The following is a 21,674-nucleotide window of genomic DNA, read 5'->3' as shown; positions in this document are numbered from 1 at the left end:
CTTTTCTCTTTGATCCTTGTTTTCCCTACCAACTCCCTCTTTTCTTTTTGTGGTGGGGGGTTTTGTAAAATATTTTTTTCTTGGCTATAATACTGATGTTTTCAATTATGACAATGTCTCTCTGGTCTTATCTTTTTGGTTCTAAGGAAAGACAAAGTAATTGTTCTAGGTTCTTGGTGCTTCTTAGTTGTGTCCAACTTGAAGATTATTGCTATAGTCTAATTTAGGGATGTTGTTCGGTAAAGAAAGTCATTCGTACCGAGTTCTACTCCGCACGAATCAACTTTTAAGGACAACGTTATTCGCGCAATTTTATAAATTTTGAGATCTTTGTAAACTCTTTTTTATTTTCCGTTATTGCTAAATTTTAAACTTTATATTATTGAATCAATACTTGTTTATATACTTTCTCCCAAAAAAAAAAAAAAAAAACAAAGAACTTGTTTATATAGCTACATTTTTTTTTATTGTAATTTACCATTTTCTATGTTTGTAAATTCCTAAATAGAATTTATTAATAATATATTTGTTACAAATTTTGTAGAGAGAAATTATGTAGAGCAGATGAGAGTGATTACCATGTGTAGCGGTTCCAAGAGCCTTCTCAATTGGGTTTGCAATTTCATTCAATTTTGCTTTAAGACAATTTGAAGATTTAAGTAGTTTCAAAAATGTTGTGGAAAAAGAGGGTATACTATTTATGTAAGATTTATATAGTAAAATATGTATAATATTGTATCCATTTGTATAAAACTATACAATATTATTATACACATTTGTTTAGTGTATAGTGTAAACTAATAATTTTTTAATTATTTGGGAGTGATTCTAAAATATATAAAAATAAAATTTATTTGGGAATATTTTGGTGGCAAAGCCTTCACAATGAGGTTTTTTTTTTTTTTTTTAATTACTATTCACCTTAAAATGGTACCCCCACAGATGTGATTTTCAACACCAAATGCAAAGGAAATACTAAAAAAGTTAAAATTTTGGAGATAAAAGCCAAATTCAGTTCTTATAATTATATAAAAAACATGTCAGATATGTATAAGTCATATGAGTGGATCCCTCTATCATCATCATATCAGTGGGTTCCAATTAGCTCAATTGGTAAAGCCTTTGATAGTTGTATAAGAAATCTGGGGTTCAATCCATGCGTACATCAAAAACTGATTAGTGTCTTGGTTTGATGATAAAGAGCTATCATCAGGAGTAGATGCCATAGGTTTTAACTCTCTCAAAAAAAAAAAAAAAATCATCATATCGAACGGCCGATACGTACATGAGGGGAAATTAATATAAAAAGAATAGAACTAAGCAACAGTAACTTCTTTTAGTAGAACTTTACTATAGCAAGTATCTTAAATTTTTAACAAATAGGAACTCGGATAAAGGTTGGTTTTTGTGGTTTAGTCTTTTAAAATAATTTTTTGGGTGTTTTAGACAACCCAATGCTAATGCTAAAGGATCACAATGTAGTTTCTCATGACCAGTTATAATATTTTTAGAGCACTAGTATCAACCCTTCTAAAAATTTTAGCATATGACATATCAAAATGTTACTTTATCTATTATAACACACTATCTTACAACTCACATTGCATCACATCTCCTATTTTTTTCACTTTTTTTTTTTCTTTTCATTTTACTCTCTCTCTCTCTCTCTCTCTCTCTCTCTCTCTCTCAACAGCCACACCCCCACAAAAACGTTTCTAAACCCCTTGAGCTATACCAATTCCTCCTCTCTCATTCACCCGCCTCTCTCTTTAGTTTCGCTAGCATGGGTAGCAGACGTAGTGTGAGTGAGTGGAGCCCAAACCAACAAAGAAGACAACCCGAACAAGTTTGCTTTGCTAATTTCTTTGCTTTTTCTTATATGGGTATTCGACTTTGGTGGTTTTTTTTTTTGTGTATAACTCTGTTTTGGTGCGTGTTTTAGTCGAATTCAAGGATTTTATCACGTGAGTCTCTTGGTTTTTATGTATTTAAGTGATTTTGTTATAGGGGTTTTTTTAATTTCGATTGTAATTCATGTGGATGTATGATTGATGTTGTTACTTTTTGTGGCGGTGGGTTGTAGGAGAGAGAAGAGAAGACATAGAAGAGAGAAAGAAGACAAAGAGAAGATAGAGAGATGAATTGAAAAAATGACTAAAAATTTTAGAACATTTTTCCATACCATCTCAAATCTAGAACATCACTATAGTCTAATGCTAAATTTTTTTTAGATTTGACACACCTGATGTAGGTAGGTTTTTTGTGTTTAGTGCGCTAAGGGTCTATTTAGGATCCTCTTATTTTGCTGAAACTAAAAACTTTTTACTGAAAGTACTATAGATAGAGGTAAAAATTAGTTGAAATAATACAGCGGCACCATGAATAGTACCCAAAAGTGCAGTGGGGCTCATAAATAGTAAGAAAAATAAGCTGAATAGTAAAATAAACTGTTTTTTTAATTTAGAGCCAAACAAACACTAAATGCTAAAATATTAACATGTAGCACACCTAATGCTAATGCTTTTAGGGGCTTTGTAGCAGGTGAGAAGAATTACAATATAAAAGCATTTACAGTAACCTTTACACAACTTTAGCTAAATTAATACAAAAAAAAAAAAAAACTCTAATTTTGCTATTTTAACAACGAAGCATCAATACTTATTTCTCCACTCTATTTAAATATTATTGTTTCTTTCATCTCCACATCCATTCACAGCAATGCCAACACCGACCCCATAGATCCACCTCAATACTCTTTCCAATCAACAACAGACAAAGAACGGACAGTTGTCAGTATTGTATTTTGTATGTCATAGATTTGTGTGCCAAACCCCCCAAAAAAATATCATATTTTTACTTCGGGATAGTGAGAATGTCTAGAACAACGTGGTTTATCTTGTTTGAGCATCAGATCGCTCGAATTACTGAGCCAAGTCAAAACATAAACTTATATAAGAATTGAAATTCTCTTTAGAAGAATATATCACCATATTTCTTCCTACAATCTCTTCTAGTTATATTTTTAAATCCACCTCTCTCTCTCTCTCTCTCTCTCTCTCTCTCCTTGTAACTTTCAATTATACTTTCCTCCAAGCTTGCATCTTAAAGTTTTGTTGTAAATATTTCAAAGTTCAAGAATATTTCCAAATTTCATATTTAGTACTGTGGTCAAATTCACATTTCTCTCCACACACCATACACAAACATATTTATTGTTGCACTTTGTTAGATCTCTTCTAGTTGATACTAGAATCAAGTTCTTCAAACACAATTTTTGTCTGTTTGGCAGAATGCAAAAAAAAAAAAAAAATGTGTGTAAGCCTTTAAAAAAAAAAAAAAAGGAATTAACAATATATATGGATCATTATCTTAAATAAGAGAGAGAAACTTGAAGTTTAATCTCAATGAATTACAATTCCAAAAATAAAAAATAAAAACAAAAACAAAACAAACTCAATCAATTATGATGTAACGGGCTCAAGCAAACTTTAGCCCGTTAAGCCTGGTGTCACAATAGGAGAGTCCACACCAAACATGGTAAGTTAGCAATATTGACCTTTAAGGAAAGCTAACCCCACGAAAACTAATAAAGTCAATAAGACAATCAAAGACAATGCATATTACCACCATGCACCATTGGCGCGATGATTACTCCATAAGTATAAGTACTTGTGGGGTGTAGGATTTAAGGGTCGGGATTCAAATCTCTAAGAGAGCTTCACACACATATATACTTATATTAGGTTAGAGTAGAATTTATATCTTGTATTAAATTTTTTTTTTTAAAGACAATTCATATTAAAGGAGAAAGAGATCATTCTCTTATATAGGAGAGAGAGAGAGAGAGAGAGAGAGAGAGAGAGAGCACAACTTTTTTTTTTTTGATGGAACCGAAATTTTTATTGAACAGAGAAACCAAAAAACAAACAAAGGCTAGCTCAGCCTTTCCTTCTTAATTACAGAAGCAAAACAAAGAGGACAGCTACCCCAATCAAAAGAACCAAAAAAATTACAAGCAAGAGACCATTTAGCTAGGGAATGAGCTGCCATATTAGCTAGCCTAGGAACCCAGACGACAGATGCATTAGAATAAGAAACAAGAAGAGACTTCAAGTCCGCTAAGATAGAAGCAATTCTCCAAGGCGGGGGTAAAATCAGCTCATGAATAGCATCATGACAAATCTTAGAGTCTGTCTCAATAATAACATTGTCAGCTTCCAACTTTACAGCCAAAGAGATAGCCCATCTCACCGCTTCAACCTCCGCCTGGAGAGGGAAGGTGGTTTTCGCTTTTTGAGAACAAGCAAAAACCAAGTCCCCTCTCCAGTCTCTAGCCACCAAAGCTAAGGAAGAATGAAATGGACCAATAGCTGCATCAACATTAATTTTAACAAATAGAGGCCTTGGAGGGGCCCAAGATTGCAAAGGATGAGAGATATTTACAAAATCAGAAGCAATCAGTCTAGAGTTTTTGAATTCCATAAATAACTTCCCAACTCTAGCTATTAGATCATCACAACTCAATGGAAGGTCTTCAAAAATGACTTGGTTTCTCAACTTCCAAATTCCATCACAAAGAATGGCCCCAAATAATAAAAGCTCATCCTTTTGACAGAGCTGGTTTGGAAACGTGGATGAACACAAAAAATGAATAAAATCCACTTCTGAAGAGAAACCAAAAGAATCCATTCTCAGTCCCCATTTACTACTAAACCAAACTGCCTTAGCAACTGGACAAAGAGCAAAAAGATGAAGGGAGGTTTCAGTTTCCATCTTACAGAGGGGACAATAAGCATTAGCAGCATCAACAAACCTGCTTAGTTTATCTTTGGTGGGCAAGCAACCCGCAGCAATCCTCCAAATCATCATTTTGTGTCTCTCATGGAGTTTAGCATTCCAAATACAGTTCCAAACGGGGTCAATATTGTGATGCACTGTTTCCTGGCAACTCCAATAAGCCGACTTCACTGACAATTCCCCTGAGCTTGTGCAAGTCCATGCCCACTGATCTTTGTAACTAGTCGGAAAAATAGGAATTTTCAAAATAAGATCAACTATGGAGTTTTCAAACCACCAATTTAGTTTATGAACATCCCAACCAGAAAAATCAGAATTAAAAAATTGAGAAACTAAGAGAATACCATTTGGGTCAACACCATTCTTTGGAGTAGGAATGAACCCGTGAAGCTCTGGTACCCAAGGATCCTCCCAAATCCTTATGGAATTACCATCCCCCACCAACATGCAAGCTGCTTTAGCTATGAGCTGCTTAACACCAGCCAAACTTTTCCAAACCGGTGAAGCATTACCCAGGAAGCAGTGGTTTAACCAATTGTGTCTAACCTTATATTTTGCCTTTAAAACATTAACACACAAACAGTTCTTGTCCAACAATATCCACCAGGCTAATTTGGAAAGCATGGCTTGATTGAAATCCCAAAAGTTCCTAAAACCCAAACCACCATCCTTTTGGGATCTACATAAAGTAGACCAAGCAATAGGAGTCCAGAAGTGACCTGACTCCGTTTTGGGGTTCCACCAGAATCTACGAACCACTGAATCTAGGTGATCGCATAACTTCCTGGGGAATTGCAAGGCAGCCATAGTGTATGTCGGAATAGATTGCGCCACAGATTTAATTAAAGTTGCTCTCCCAGCCCATGACAAATTCCTACCCTTCCAGCTACTCAACTTGCTCTCTAGTCTTTCTTTCACCAACTTGAGGTCATTGGACCTGTTCTTGGATAAAAACAGGGGAACTCCAAGATAAGTGGTACTTTGAGGAAGAGAATTCAGACCCCAGCAGCCTTTTACTTGGTGTAAAAAATTAATACTAACTCCTCTTGATGGAAAAACACCAGATTTTTCTATGCTAATACACTGGCCAGACCAAGAACAATATTTTTCCAAACATTTCTTTAGACTAACTAGCTCAGAATGCTTTGCTTTGCAGAAAATAATCACAACAAAGTCTTGAGATAGGGGGAGCTGTGCTGGCCACTTTAATTGCTGAGATATTTTTCCGATCAACTTCTCTGTTAATAAGTCTCATAAGAATCTCGCTTCCAAGAATGAAAAGATATGGCGATAGTGGATCGCCTTGCCTTAAGCCACGGCCAGGATTAAAACTTTGACAGACTCCACCATTTAGTAAAAGAGAATATTGGACTGTGGAGATACATTGATAGATGAGGTTGGAAAACTTATCATTGAAGCCCAAAGCCTTGAGAATCTTCATAAGAAAGCTCCACTCCATCCTATCATAGGCCTTTTGAAAGTCTAGCTTCACTCCTAAATAGCCCTTCCTCTTCCTAGTCTACTTGAAGCTGTGAACAATCTCTTGAGCAAGCACCACATTTTCAGTAATACTTCTGTTAGGAACAAAAGCTACTTGAGCAGGATCCACTATCTTATTCAGTAAAGGTCTCATTCTATTCACCAAAATCTTGGATATTACCTTATAACAAACATTACAAAGGCCTATTGGACGGAATTGATTAAAATTGCAAGCTCCTGGTTTCTTTGGAATAAGAGAAATGAAGGTCCGATTAAGATTCCTTAATAGCCAGCCATCTCTAAAAAAACTTTGAGTTGCAAGCACCACTTGATCACCAACAATATCCTAGTAGTGTTTATAAAACAAAGCTGGGAAACCATCAGGGCCAGGAGCCTTTAGAGACTTCATTCCAAAAATCACCTTTCGAATTTCTTCCCTAGAAGGAATTCTGCAAAGCTCTCGATTTTCTTCCTCAGATATGCAAGGGCCAATTAAATTCTCCAGGTCTCTAGGAACTTGGGGTTCACTGGTTCGATACAGAGTCTTAAAATTTTCCTCAAAATAACTCTGGATGTCAGACCTGTTAGTTATCCAAGATCCGTCCTCCAATTTGATTTCCTCTATGCGATTCCTTCTCCTCCGAATAAGAGTGGAAAGGTGAAAGAATCTCAAGTTTCGATCACCCTCTTTCAACCAAAATTCTCTAAACTTCTGCTTCAATCTTAGTTCATCCCTCAACAACCAATCATCTAATTCAAGACTAAGTGCAGCTTCCAATTCTAAATTTTCTTTTGTGGGGGGTTTTTGTTGAATTCCAGCAATGTTAGCTTGAAGCAACTTAATTCTCTCCCTAACAATGCCGAAAACCTCCTTATTCCGTTTCTTTAAGTCCTTCTTTGTCTTTTCCAACTTATTTACAAGACGGAAACTGTGAGATCCCTCTACATCAAATTGCCAAGCATTATCAACCACAACTCTACTACTATCTTGCTTCGTCCACATTGCTTCGAATCTGAAGGGGTGATTCAAAGTTTCAGACTCAAAATGAGTATCCAACAATATTGGGTTATGATCAGAATTCAAATTACACAAGTGCTTGACTCCGGCTTTAGGGAAAAGTAATTGCCATTCTTGATTACAAAGACACTGATCCAATCTCTCCTTAATATTTGCCAAACCCTCACGTCTGTTAGACCAAGTAAAGGAAGGCCCAGTAAAGCCAAGATCAATAGCACTAGTGTTTGACATGAAGTCTTTGAGGCAATTATCAGAGCTACCAGAAGTTGATCGACCCCCTCTTTTCTCATCCATTCTTTTTATACAATTTAGGTCCCCAATGATTACCCAAGGTCTAGAAAAGGAGAGCACCATGTTCTCTATCATCCTCCAAAAATTCATTTTCTTACTACTCTTGCAAGGCCCATAAACAGCAAATAATAACCAAGGGGAATTAGGAGGATCAGAATAAACAAGAGCAGCAATTAGGTTCAAGTCTGAATAAACCACTTCTAAATCAACACCTAGCCTCCAAAACAAAGCTAAACCACCAGAACGCCCACTAGGCTCCACACAATGAAAATCAACATATTTCAATTTAGAATTTATCATACCTATTCTTGGAGTTTTTGATTTAGTTTCCGACAGGAAGACTACCTCCGGAGTGGACTCACGGATCAGCTCCTTGATGGCTCGAACTGTCGAGGCTCTACCAGCACCCCGACAGTTCCATGCAAGGGTCCTCATGGCGAACTTGGGGGCATGATAAGGCCCGCCTCCTCGGCCGTCTGAAGAGCAGTGACAGAGTTATCTTCATCCTTCTGTACTAAAGAACAGTTGAGATTTCCAGAATTACTTCCTTTACCTTGCTTGAACTTAGCTTGAGCAGTAGCTTTGGCTCTAGCTTGGTCTTTTAGAGCGATTCTTTTAGGAGATTGTCGATGTGGTTATCTTGTTGGGATGGAGGTGGGGGTGGTATGTACAAGAGGGTTTATGCTAGATGGTTGAGGGGAAATTAATGTAGTGGTTTGTGAGGGTATGAGAGTAGCCGAGAACTTAGTTTTTTTGTTTACAGAGTTAGGGGTATTGGGTGGGCTTAATGAATTGAGTTTCCTTTTGGAACGTTCTGAATCTTTATGGGACTGGGTTTGATTTGGAGTTTGTGGATCATTTGTCATGGGGTTGGTAGTGGTTTGTGAGAGAGAGAGCACAACTTGAAGTTTAATCTAAATGAATTATGATTCCAAAAAATATAAAAATCTCAATCAACTATGATGTAATAGGCTCATGCAAACTTTAGCCCATTAAGCCTGGTGTCACTCTACGAGGGTCCACACCAACACGGTAAGTTAGCAATATTGACCGTTAAGGAAATTTAACCCCACGAAACCTAATAAAGTCAATAAGACAATCAAAGACAGGAGAAAGATAGAAAATGTAAACTTAGATAAGAACTGAAATTCTCTTTAGAAGAAGATACCAATACCACCATATTTCTCATATAATCTGTTATAGCCTTTCATCTTGAATCCACTTCTTTCTCTCCCTCTCCTTAGAGCATTCACATTGGAGGTGTTATTTTAGCACCCAAAAAACTAAAAACCATGCTTTATTTGATTAGATAAACTTAAAAAATAAAAAATAAAAAAATTTAGCAATTTGCTACAATAAATTGCTAGTAGTAGCAAGTCATTTTAGTAGCAACTTATTGTAGAAAGCTGCTACAGTTTTTTTTTTTTTTGAGTTTTTAATTCTCTCTCTCTCTCTCATCATTTGACTCCCACTTTCTCTATCTTCTCTCTCACTAGTCTTATCAGTCATCAAATATCCCTGCTCTCTCTCAAGTCTCTGTCTCCTTCCAACTCTCTCATTGCCTCTTTCTTGGGTTGATTTTAGGTTTCATGGGTGTGAGCAACCACAACCCCAGCCCACCAATTTTTCTCAAATTGGGCCTAACTCACATGAACGGGTGGAATCGTGATGTTCAAAATATCGAATTCATTGTATAATGTACTTCCCCCTAGATTGAGGGTTTTACATGGAGTCGCCACTTATTTAATTAAATGGAAAAATAAGAAAACCCTATCTATAAAAAGTGCTTCTATTGTACTAATATATATATGACAATTTACATCAATTTTGTAACAAGAATTTACAATACTTTTTGGTCCTAGATACAATCTAAGAAAATAAATTACATTGCTTTTGTAAGGACACGATTTTTAACGACTCAAGGATGACGTTGGGTTCGTGTGTAAAGGGCCCGAACAATATGATTTGTAGAGAGTGGGTTTGGAAAGGCCTGCCCTTGAGCGCTAGGCAGCGGTCTGGTCCTGGTTTCACGAGAGCTAATACAAAGGTAGGTTTGGACAGTATGACTAAGCCTTACATCGATATGGTTTGAGAGGTTTGGCTCCTCGGAATTAGTCCGAGGAGCATTACATTCTCACCATTCTTCCTCCTTTTTTTTCTCTTCCTCCTTTCCCTTTTATACTAGTATTCGCTTCCCGTCCTTTATCTACGTGTCCGTTTTTCCTTGTTTGGGGCAATTGCTCGTCCTATCAATCCTCACGTCAGAGTGGTTGGGAAAAGCTGGATAGCATGGTATGGAGTATGGGCTTGTCAGGTGCTGGGCTCCACATTATGGTGTTGGCAGCTTTCTCCTGCGTACTACTTTTGTACTAAGTTTGTCCTTTTCTTCATGCATTTTTATGAGGTGTTGAGTGTGAGATTGTCCTCAGCCACATCCTTGGGCCTTCAAGGAACTTTCATTGTGCGTCCTCGGCAGTAGGGCTCCTCGGCCTGGGCTTTGGGCCCTTAATTGTGAAGTGGGCCGAGATTCCAAATTTTAGGCCCTACAGCTTTATTTCCTAGTTACATTGTTAAAAATGTAAAATTGCATAGACAAGAGCCTATTCTAGAACCTTGATCTTAGTTCGGAGGCTAATTTATGAGATGGGAAGGGATTAAGCACCTATCTCACCTAGTAAAAACTAGTCTCCTAGGTTAAGGTGGCTAATATCATGTCATGTCAAACAAATGCAAACAATATATCATATAAACATGTTAATTTGCATGAATTGTAAACAAACATGTGTTGGGGAATTTAATGTAAAGAGAAACAAAAAGCAAAATATGTTAGATAACAATGTAAGGTTGCGTTTGGCTCTATGTAAATCGAATTCTGAGTGTAAAACAAATGCAGGGGAAAATGAATTCCCGTAAGGAAAATGAAATCTAGGTATTTGGTTCTGCAATGGAAAATAGTCCAAAAAACGATTTTCGGTGTTTGGTAACATTCTAAAAATGCTATTTTCCTACAAATTTTTCACATTTTCTTAGTCATTTTCTCAGCTTCCAAATAAATTTTATAACAGAAAATTTCAAAATATACACTTTAACACAACCAAAAATCAAAATAAAAACATTTATTCACAACATATACATGATATACTTGATGAGAAGGGGAAGAAAGAGTGACAGATTGAGGGAAAGAGAGATAGATCGAGAAAGAGAGAGATCAAAGTGGATGGAGGACGGCGACGGCCAGATCGGGTGGGTTTGGGGGTGGAATGGAGTGGGCTGGTGGTCGGTGGCGGCCAGATTGACGACGTTGAGTAAGAGGGAGAAGAAGAGTTGAGGAAGAAGAGAGAAAAAAGAGGAAGCTTGGCTAGAACGATCTCGGCGATGGGGGTGGCACGATCTGAGCTTGGTCGGAGCTTGGCTGGGTGGCGGTGGGGGTGGCACAATCTGCTCTCTCTTCTCTCTCTCTCTCTCTCTCTCTCTCTCTCTCTCTCTCTCTCTCTCTCTCTCTCTCTCTCTTTGGGTGTGTAGTCTGGAAATTCATTGAAGGTAAAATAAGAGCGTATTCGATTTTACAGCCAAAGGGGGTCTTTTACAGTCAAAGTGTAAAGCAATTTCTGTTTGACCATATTTTCCGTTGGAGCCAAACACACACAAGAGTGTAAAAAATTTTCCTAAACTAGTTTTCACCTGTAACAAACGCAGCCTAAATGTAGAAAAAACATGAAAATAATGGCATGTTCATACAAGAAATTAATGTAAACAAATAATTTCTAGTCTAGACATGTTCATCTAAGCATTTAAAGGAAAACAAAAATTGTCATGTTATTTATCATCAATATAATTGCAAAGAAAAAATATATAGTTTTAGGCATACCAATCATCCAAGCAATTATGAGAAGAACAAAGAAAATCACCCTGACATGTTCATCTAAGCATTATAGAGAAAATTATAATATTATTTAAACATGTTTGTCTAAGCATTTTAAAAAAGAGAGTAAAACAACTACCTAAACATGTTCATCTAAGCGTTTAAGTGAAAATTACGCATTAGCCTAGAAGTGTTCATCTAAGCTTGTAAAAGAAACATCGATGAGATATCTAGACATGTTTATCTAAGTATATCACTGAGAATTTAGAAAATTCAAATGTCACGTGTCATAGGGTTAGGGAATGTTATTAAATTAATTTCATGTGGAAATATATTGTATTACAAGAGACCAATTCAACATGTACATCTGTTAAAAATCAACATGTGTCATGAGAACAATTTCAACATATAGAGGAAAGATCAAAGATCTAGCATACAAAAGGAATTTGAGTATTTAGCATGTGATGAAGAACTAAAATTCGAACATGTTGGAGGAAAAAAAGAAAGTCAAACATATAATAGCAAACAAAAATTTGAGCATATGACTAAGAATGAATCCATCTATCATGTTGAAAGCAAATGAAGATGTTGGGGCATGTGGTCACAAAAAAATATTCTAAGCACAATTAATGATTTAATCATGGAGAACTACAAAGATTAGGGCATTTCATAGCAAACAACAATCTAAGTTTATGAAGAAAACCCAAATATTAAGCATGTGGTAACAGAGCACCAAAACTACATGTGTGAAAGATAATAAACATTAAGCATGTGAGACATCATGAGATGGTATTGAAAATTACATCAAGAGATTATGTAGAATATGAGAAGACGCGTAATTGTAAGAGAGAAACATAACATCATGAATGAAAGATATGAAACATTATACAAGAATAAAAAAAGATAACCATGTATTAAAACGTAAGCATGACTCCACGAAATTAAGAACATGAAGGACAAGATAAGTCAAGAATTTTAATGTTAAAATTAGCCCAAACACATAATTGAAAATTAAAGACAGATAATAGCATTATAAACAAGAATGGAATTGAAATAGGGAAATAGTCACTAAAAGACTAGAGAGAAATCAAGAAGTACTAAGCCATAGCCAAAGTAAGAACAGGAACTATTTAATGGCTTTTCCTTATTGCTATCTCCATAGTTTCTTAGAGGGATGGATGATTAATGCATGAAAAATAAAGAAGATAGCATAAACAAGAGCAGAAGCTTAACAAAGAAGAAATAATAAACTAGTGCAGAATTTAAAGAACATAATTAACTACTTACCAGCATAAGACACAAATTAAAGGGGGAAATGATCACTTAGGGCTAAGGAGAAAGCACGGAAGTACTAGAATACAATCCAAGTAAGAACAATGGTTGCACAACAACTTTTCTTTTCTGCTTTCTCACTAGCTCTCTAGAGGGAATGGGTTGCCAAAATTGAAGAGGTCTTCTCTATTTATAGAGGAAGTGATGGCTTTGCTTTAAAACAAAGTTGTTAGCTTTCATCTAAAGCTAAGGGAAGGGATAAGCTTATTTAGATAAGCTGGAACAGATTTGGAGTTGATCTCCATTTGAAATTTGTAAGAAAGTTGCAGATGATGCTGAACTTGTGTTATCTTTTGCACCTGTTTAGTGTTTTGGCTATAACTTTCTGCTCAAAATTCCACTTGATTCGAGATTAGTTTCTTTTGAAAGGAAATTTAATTATCTACAACTCTTCCAGAAATAGAGAAAGCCAAATTTCAATGTTTCTTGGGCCAAAAATGTGATTCAAGTTGCTACTGAAAAATCGTAACGTTTTTCGAGCATTTTTTGAAGGGAAATCAGATTAATACCGAGAGCATTTTTTGAAGAGAAATCATATTAATACTGATCGGTACTATTCAGATTCAAATTAATACCAATAAGTATTATTCAGATTAAAATTAATACTGATCGGTACTAATAATTTTTCAATTAATACCAATTGGTACTAATAATAAAACTCAAATTACCGATCAGTAATAATTGGATTTCACCAAAACTTTGTTTTATTGAAATTTTTCATGAAATTGACTTCTCCAACATATCTTTTTACTGTGCAAAATATCCAACTTGTTTTCCAAAAGATTAGATAAGGTGCCAGAAAGGTATTTATCACAATCTAATTTAAATCTCAAATTTATTATCTATTGTAAAATGTGCATATAAAAAACCCTTTTTTCTCTTTGTTTATTAAAAAAAAAAACTAAAATCCAATCAAAATTTACACTTAATTTTAAATTAATTGTTCTTGGAACCAATCAAAATTAAGTGTTTAAAATCAAACATGATTGGGGTCTATTGTGTAGGTGCACCACAATCATTGAAAATTATTTTGATGAAAACTTTTGATTGGATAGTCCGATCGAGGCCCATGACATATCATTGTGACCATTAGGGTGTCAAGATTTGTTTTATATCATAAATTTGAATATGTAATCGTTGAATTATGATTATGCCCTTGGTGCAAAATTACTATTTTGCCCTTAATATCAATTAAATGTAAGTTGTAAAAATGAGTGTCTACAATGGGTTGATTTTGGCTTTTGGTTAAGTTGTGGTGGCAGGTGGTGGGTTTGCATGGTGATGATTTTGGGTAATACTTGTTGGTGTGCTTGTATGGTGGTGATTTTGGGTGAATACTTGTTGGTGGGTTGGTGATTTATTTGAGTTTTTGTTGGAAAATTTGTGGTGGATAGCTTGGTTTTGCTAGTTTCATGCGGTGATTTGTGGTGGGTTTGGTGATTAGATTTTGTTTTTTTTTTTTTGGTTTTCTGATTATATTTTGTTTCTAATAATGATTACTGTGTGTTTTTATTATTTTGGGACAAAATATACTTGCGGTGGCGGTGGTGGTGAGTTATGGGGTGGTACTGGGTTTTATTTATTTATTTATTTTTTTATGGTTGTTGTTTGCTTGAGGAAGATGGAGATGAAGAGAGAGAAAGAGACAAAGAAGAAAAGAGAGAAATGAATAAATAAATGAGTAGTATTGGTTGTGATGTGAAAAATAAGAGATAGGATGTAGGGCGAGTTGTAAAATGGTGTGTTAAAGATCTGAGTGCTCTAATAAATTTTGATTATACTTACCTCCTAACTTGGTGTGGTGGTCACTCTACAAGTATAAATGTTTGTGAGGTGTGGGGAGTAAGGGCTGGGGTTCAAGTCTCTAAGAGGAAACTTCACACACATATACACTTAGATTCTGCTAGAATAGAAATTCTATCTTGTATCAAACAAAAAAAAAAGTTTTATCGTAAATATTTCAAAGTTCAATGATATTTCCAAATTTAAAATGCAGTATTGTGTCTCACAAGAAGACATAGTTTTTGTCTATGAAACTTGCCTTATTTTTGAATATAAGTAGTATATTAGGGACACTTTTCAAATAGTCACTCATACAGAAGTGCCTGTAGCTAGACGTATAATCCTGTAATCTATTTTCTTTTAAATAAAATTCCTCTTTGCATCACCCAAAAAACAAATGCAGTACCATGTTTTATGTACTAGCTTATTTTATATTTTATCCTTTATATTGGAGTGCTAAAGTTCCCAAAATGCTATTTTAGCACCTCCAAACTTGGGATGACAATTTAATCCCGTCTCACCTACTCTTAATATATAGGTTTTACCCGCCCCCATAGCAAATGGAGCAGCGATGGGGATTAACATTTTCTCCCATACCCACCCCATTTATATGTAAACAATCAAAAAAAAAAAAAAAATTAGAGATTTGTTTTATAAGGTATAATATGTGCTTTTAGCCTTCAAACTTTAAATTTATGCTTTTTTTTTTTTATGTTATATTATTGAATTTATATTTTTATGTTTTAAGATTTAAATTGTTTATATATATCTTTAATTATTTTAATGTTTGAATTGTTTTTGTATTTCTTAATACTTGAAATGTACCAGTATTATTATGCTTTGAGAATATTTTGTATTCTTAGAAGTTAGAACTTTTGTTTTTTTTTTTTTTTTTTTTTTTTTTAATGTTTTGTGAGTTTTAATATCACATATATAAAAAATCCGCCCCATACCTATCCCGCTATCATTCCAACCCGAACATCAAAGGGGTTTTAAATGTAAATTGAAACTAGCAGTAGTAGCAATTACTGTATCAACTTTTTTTAAAAATTTATCAATTCTCTCTCACATCTCAGGCGTGTGTAGCTCTTTTCTCTCTGTCGCGCCTGAATCCTCCTCCATCACCACAACCACAACCACAACCACAGCCACAAATGGAGGCACTCTTCGACTCAATCAATGTCCGCGATCTCCTCTCTGCCCGCGACCTCAGCGACCCATCTTCCCCGCTATCCGCACCGGATCTGCGTCTCCTCACCCAGCGTCTCGAATCCCACTCTCTCCAAATCAAATCCAAGGTCCAATCCTACATCCTCTCCCACCACGAACACTTCGCCAACCTCTTCTCCCTCTGCAACGACGCCGTTTCCCAGTCCGATTCCATCTCCGCCAACGTCGCCGATCTCTTGCGTTTTATCTCATCCGACCGTCCCGTCGATGTTGAGATTCGCGACCTCATCGACGAGGTCAATGCCAAGGTGAAGGAATCGAGGACACAGAGGGAATTGCTCGATTTGGTGAGGGCAATTGCGGAAATTAACGACAGGTTTGAGGGAGTTAGGGAGGCATTGAGGAATGGACGGTTTAGATTCGCCGCTGAGGATCTAACGCTGTTGAAGAAAGCCTTGCATGTTGATGATGATGATGCTGACGTGGCTGACCAGACTCAAAATCAGCCTCTGGTGTACGCACTGTTGAAGAAGGAATGGTCCGATTGCTTTGAAGAGGTACCGTTTTTGTTTTTCCTTAGGCTCTGTTTGGTTGTTGAGAAAATTTGGGAAAATTGTAAAAAAACTCAACTCATATGCATAGACTGATATAATAGTTTTTAGTTATTAAATGTCGACTAAATGGTAAATAGAGCATTAGGTTATCTTATTTTTATTTGTATTGAATTTTAGCGAATGTGATTGATATGTATATTGGTGATTTTTATTGAGTTTGTGATTGTTTTTTAGAGGTCTTGGATTTGGGTGTGTAGATTCAAGAGGTGCTAGTAAAGTTCATGGAAAATGGGGTGCGTTTTGAGCTGGAGACTAGAAGACTTCGCGTCCAATATCGGTTGAGTCATGACGGAATCAAGGGGATTGAGCTCCGAACAGTTTTTGAGGCCATGGATGTAAGTTAAATCAATGCATTATGTGTACTTTTGTATGTGATGATGATACATGCATGCTCACACTTGCCCGTGTCTAGTTTTCTATAAGCTAGAGATGTCTGTTAGCATTTTGATAATGGAACAATGTGGGTCGTATAAAATATTAGTACTATTGTGGGGTTGGTGGCAAGATGCTTTGCGATGAATTTGTTTCTCTAAGTTTGTTATGGGGCTTTTGTAGGTGGTTGGAATTTTGGAATATGGACTCGCTAAAGTAGCAGATTTGATAATCAAGCATGTCATAACTCCCGTGGTAAAACGCGGATCAGCTATTTCATTTGTGGAGGAGGTAAATCAAGACTCCAAAGAAATGACCGAAGCAATATTGAAGATAGTACCATCAATTGATCCTAAGGTAATAATATTCATAAAAAAATTCTAACTTTATTATTGTTTAATGCAAGTACATGTTTGTGTTTGCTCAGGTGTTATAGATTTGCATTGTTGTACAAAAAAATTTACTTTATGCATTCACTTCTTTAACCATAGTGGTATTCTGAGTTTCTCTTGAAATTTTGTGTTTGAGGTGGATTTTGTTAATTGTTTTCCTGAATTTTCTTTGTTATAATTTTCAGATTGAAAATGTTGAAGGTGAGGCAATCTATTCAGGGATTATTCAGGTCGTTAAGTTTATCTACAAATTCATATGCTTCGAAAATGGTTCTTGGATTCATTCTTTTGGAAGATTGACATGGCCAAGGATAGCAGAGATGATTATTTCTAACTTTCTTTCCAAGGTTTGTGTTAGCTAATTTTAGCATCAGAGAGAGTTGATCAACATTTTTACATGGTTTATTAAAAAACTTAGTTAGATATACTCAATTAAAGTAGGATTTTATACGGGTTGAAGAATTACCTTCTTTGTTAGATAACTTAGATTTGATAAGAATCATTTGTTTGTATATGTCATTCATGCCATTAGGATTATTTTTGGTAAATTTTCCTGCATACAGCTATTTCTTAGATTATGGAATGTTTCTTGTTTCAGGTTGTACCTAAGGATGCTTCAAAGCTTGCCGACTTTCAGAAGATTATCGAATGTACATCTCAGTTTGAGACTGGTTTAAAGGAAATGTTATTTATTTCAGCATCTGATAACAAGGATGAAAGACTGAGCAACTTTGCTGAAAATGTTGAGGTTCATTTTGCATCTAGGAAAAAGGCAGAAATTCTGGCAAAGGCTAGAAAATTGCTTCTACATTGTGACTTTGACGTTCCTCAAGTGAGCTCTTTGGCCTGTTATTAATACATTTTTTGTTGTTTTGAGATGTTAACTTTTGAATAACGAACTCTTTTCCCCTCTAATAGGAGTACACAAGGAAAGGTCCTATGTTGAAGAAGGATGGAATGGCTGTAAATTCTTATGAACAAGTTGTAGATTTGCTTTTTTTGTCTGAGAGTTGTGTGGTGTCTAAAGCTGTGACTCAATTAATGGAGCTAGTGCATCAGACACTGAAGGTATATGAACTAAAGAATAAAATAATTTGATTCTCCTTTTGTTGCCTGTGAAATTCATTAAATAGTGAAAATGTATCACAACACAAGAGAAAGAATAATGGTCTTGCCTCTTGAGATGCAAACTAAGGGATACAAAAAAAAAATTTATTTTTGGAATTTTTATTTTATTTTAAGTCATAAGTGCTAGATAGTATCACAGAACTTGAATTGTAATAAAGAACTTAGTGGTTTAAGTGAAGGCACCCTCATGAGTTATTATCTTCCTTAAAATTCTTTGGTTAAATCACCAACCAGTGTGTATTATACTTTGAGAGCTTGATTATGATTAATGCCAATTCTGTGCAGGATGTTTGCCTGTCATCCACTAGAGTTGCTCTAGAATTCTATCATGCTGCTAGGGATGCTATGCTTCTCTATGAAGTTGTCATGCCTGTCAAGGTTAGTTCATGCAGCAATAGCGTTAAATGATAGTTTAAGTTTTACACCTTTTTATGGCATAATTGTTGGGGAATTGTTGTCTGACATTAAAGGTCCCAAATGTAGATGCAAAATACAATATGTTTTGGTTATTTTTTCCTATTATAAATTTTTACCATTGGTTTTTTTTAACTTAATGTTATAAGTTTTAAAGTTATAGTGTGTAATCTTCATTAGGGCAAGTTTTGTTAGATTAAATCCTATGACTTCTCTCCTATTCACCGGTGCATTTGAATGATGTCTCTTATCCTTTTCACGATCATGTGGATTACTAGGTTAATATTCTAATTTTTTTTTTCTCTGACTTATTTAGCTGGAAAGGCAGCTTGATGGCATCAATCAGGTTGCTGTTCTCATGCACAATGACTGTATTTATCTATCTCAAGAGATACTTGGGCTTGCATTTGAGGTATTGACAAAGGGTTTCTACATGCTCCCACCCCCCTCTCCTCTTTTACCCTTATGGATTCATATAAAAGGAATTTAACAAAAAATGTTTCTTATCAAGAAAAGTAATGAAGAGAGATTTAATCTTAACTTTCATATAGGGGTGAATCTTCTGTTGGCTCATTCATTTGAACTCTGTTGTTTCAGTATCGCTCAGACTTTCCAAATTCCCTTAAGGAACATGCCATATTTGTTGATATGGCTCCAAGGTTTCAGCTTATGGCAGAAGAAATACTGCAGATGCAAATTCAACTTATTATATATAATTTAAAAGAGGTAAGAGTCTAATCTTGAATGCATATATCATTTAAATCTGGCTAAGTTTTATAACTTTATCTGCCTTTAATAAATTGTAATCTTCTATTTTATTACTTTGTCAAAACTTTATTCTATTTTAGGCTGTAGATGGTGCTGATGGTTTCCAGAATACCTATCAGAAGCAACAATTTGAATTAGCAAAGTTTAGTATAGATCAGGTATTTCTGTACAGTTAATGGGTGCAATTTAATTCCCCCTTTTTGTTATTTTCTTCAAAGCCTTTCCTTTTCCCTATTAGATGGAACTAAACATTCTTTGAGCAGGTAATTTTTATTCTGGAGAAAGTTCATATCATATGGGAGCCACTCTTGCTGCCTTCAACTTACAAGAGAAGCATGTGTATGGTTTTAGAAACAGTTTTTTCTAGAATCACGAAAGATATACTCCTTTTAGATGATATGGCAGCAGATGAAACATTACAGGTAGTCTATCAGTCTTCATTATAAGGATTTGTAACTTTTCATGTTAATGTGTTAGAAGCTACCTAACCCATCATTATAATGTTCCCAGCTTCAAAGACTGATTCATCTGATGTTGGAAAATCTATCTTCTTTGTTTGAATCCCTGAGATCTGTCAGCCAAAAGAGGCCACAAGAGGACTCTACAGCCTCTCTTGATCATCTAATACCATCTTTATGTAAAATCCGTAAACTGGCAGGCATGTGTTTGTCTCTGATGCTAAAATTTTTCTCTTTAAATTGGTGGACAACTAGTCAATGTCTTGCAACTAATACCCAATATCATTTATTAACCTCTATCTTTAATGTTCCCCAGAATTATTAGATTTGCCTCTGAAATCCATTACAACTGATTGGGAAAGTGGAGAGCTGCTCAATTGTGGTTTCACACTATCAGAGGTATGATTTGACTGATTTGGGCATAGATATTTTTGTGTGCTTGTGTAATATATTATTATTTTATTGTTCTTATTAATTTTTTGCCCAGGAGCTCTAACTCAAATGACACTTCTCCCATAGGGATGGGTAGAGGGTGAGGCTGTGGGTGTCAAAACCCACTGTGCATGTGTGTAGCATAACCAATAAAAAAGAGAGGATATATTGGCAGATAATTTAATGGAACTTCATCTATACTTCCTATTAAACTTACAAACAATGCTTTTATCAATTAGTGGGTTAACTTATGAAACTTATATATACATTTAATGGGTACCAAGATGTAATTATCAAAGGTTTAACATTAAATATGGTCAAAGAAGACTTAATGACAAAAGGTGATTCATGTATCATTACCCTATTAGTTGGGAATGAGGCTTAGTTAAGTTGGTTATCTCATCTATACTTCTAAAGTTCAAAAATTATTCAAAAATATATATATATATATATACACACACACACACACACACACAGAAGTTCAATTTAAAAATAGAAATTTGGGGATGTGGGGTGGGGAAGGTGGAGATCATTCAACGCTACTTTCTTTTCTCAATTTTGCATATATTGCTGAGTTCTTACCTTCTGTATTTTCCTTCAAATAGTTCATATTGGACAAGTTTTAAGTTATTAAACTCTCCAAAGATGGACCAACTTATTTTACATGTTCTTTCAATCTATATCTGTTCAATTGTTTTCTTTGCAGGTGGAATATTTCATCAAAGCCATATTTACAGACTCGCCTTTAAGAAAAGAATGCTTATGGAGGATAGAAAATTCCTGTTTTGAAAGCTCCAATCAATTTTCCTGAATTTTCTACTGGGAAAGGAGAAAGCAGTAAAATAAGTTTTAGAGATGATTCCTAACCGCCCTGCAGTTCAAATTCATCCACACCTTTATGGCAATACAAGGAACAGAAAACAGTAGGTTTATCAATGGGATTAATGCCTTGTCTGATTGGGAGGATGGAAAATTGAAATGATAGAAAAGGTGAAGAGGATAGAATGGACAAAACGAAAGCCGCAGTTCTTTTGTTGTTTTTGTTTGTAAAGTTCATTCTACTTGTAAAAAAAGAAACCTTCCCAGTCTTGGTTGTAAACTTTTCCAGATCTGAGATTTGTGTGGTGATGTACATGTACGACGGATTAGACAGAAAATTTTGCAGTTTTATTTTTTTTTTTTTTGCTAAATTAGAAAATTTTACTGTTGCCGAAATCAAATGCCACCTATGAATGCTATATTCTTGTAGAAACCAGAAACCTTCGATATTATTACCCCACCAAATTTTGCAGTTGCTGAAATCAAATACCACCTAATGAGTGCAAATTTTTCTGACTTATGCTGCCAATTGTAGCAGTTAATTTA

The 21,674-nt window shown here is 35.2% G+C and overlaps 1 protein-coding gene across 1 annotated transcript; it reads left to right on the top strand.

Annotated features, from left to right (window-relative positions):
• Window positions 1-15,552: 15,552 nt before the first annotated feature.
• Window positions 15,553-21,483, top strand: LOC115989420 (centromere/kinetochore protein zw10 homolog). The gene is made up of 14 exons (XM_031113097.1): window positions 15,553-16,288; window positions 16,543-16,680; window positions 16,901-17,074; window positions 17,295-17,456; window positions 17,708-17,941; window positions 18,028-18,177; window positions 18,523-18,615; window positions 18,968-19,063; window positions 19,249-19,377; window positions 19,500-19,577; window positions 19,683-19,841; window positions 19,930-20,077; window positions 20,194-20,276; window positions 21,016-21,483. The coding sequence occupies exons 1-14, from the start codon at window positions 15,716-15,718 to the stop codon at window positions 21,118-21,120; spliced, it is 2,322 nt and encodes a 773-aa protein (XP_030968957.1). The 5' UTR covers window positions 15,553-15,715; the 3' UTR covers window positions 21,121-21,483.
• The last annotated feature ends 191 nt before the right edge of the window (window positions 21,484-21,674 follow it).

This window comes from Quercus lobata, chromosome 1 (genome assembly GCF_001633185.2).
Source record: "Quercus lobata isolate SW786 chromosome 1, ValleyOak3.0 Primary Assembly, whole genome shotgun sequence".
NCBI classification, from domain to species: domain Eukaryota; kingdom Viridiplantae; phylum Streptophyta; class Magnoliopsida; order Fagales; family Fagaceae; genus Quercus; species Quercus lobata.
Note: the sequence above shows the minus strand (reverse complement) of the source record. Positions and strands in the feature narration are given on the sequence as shown.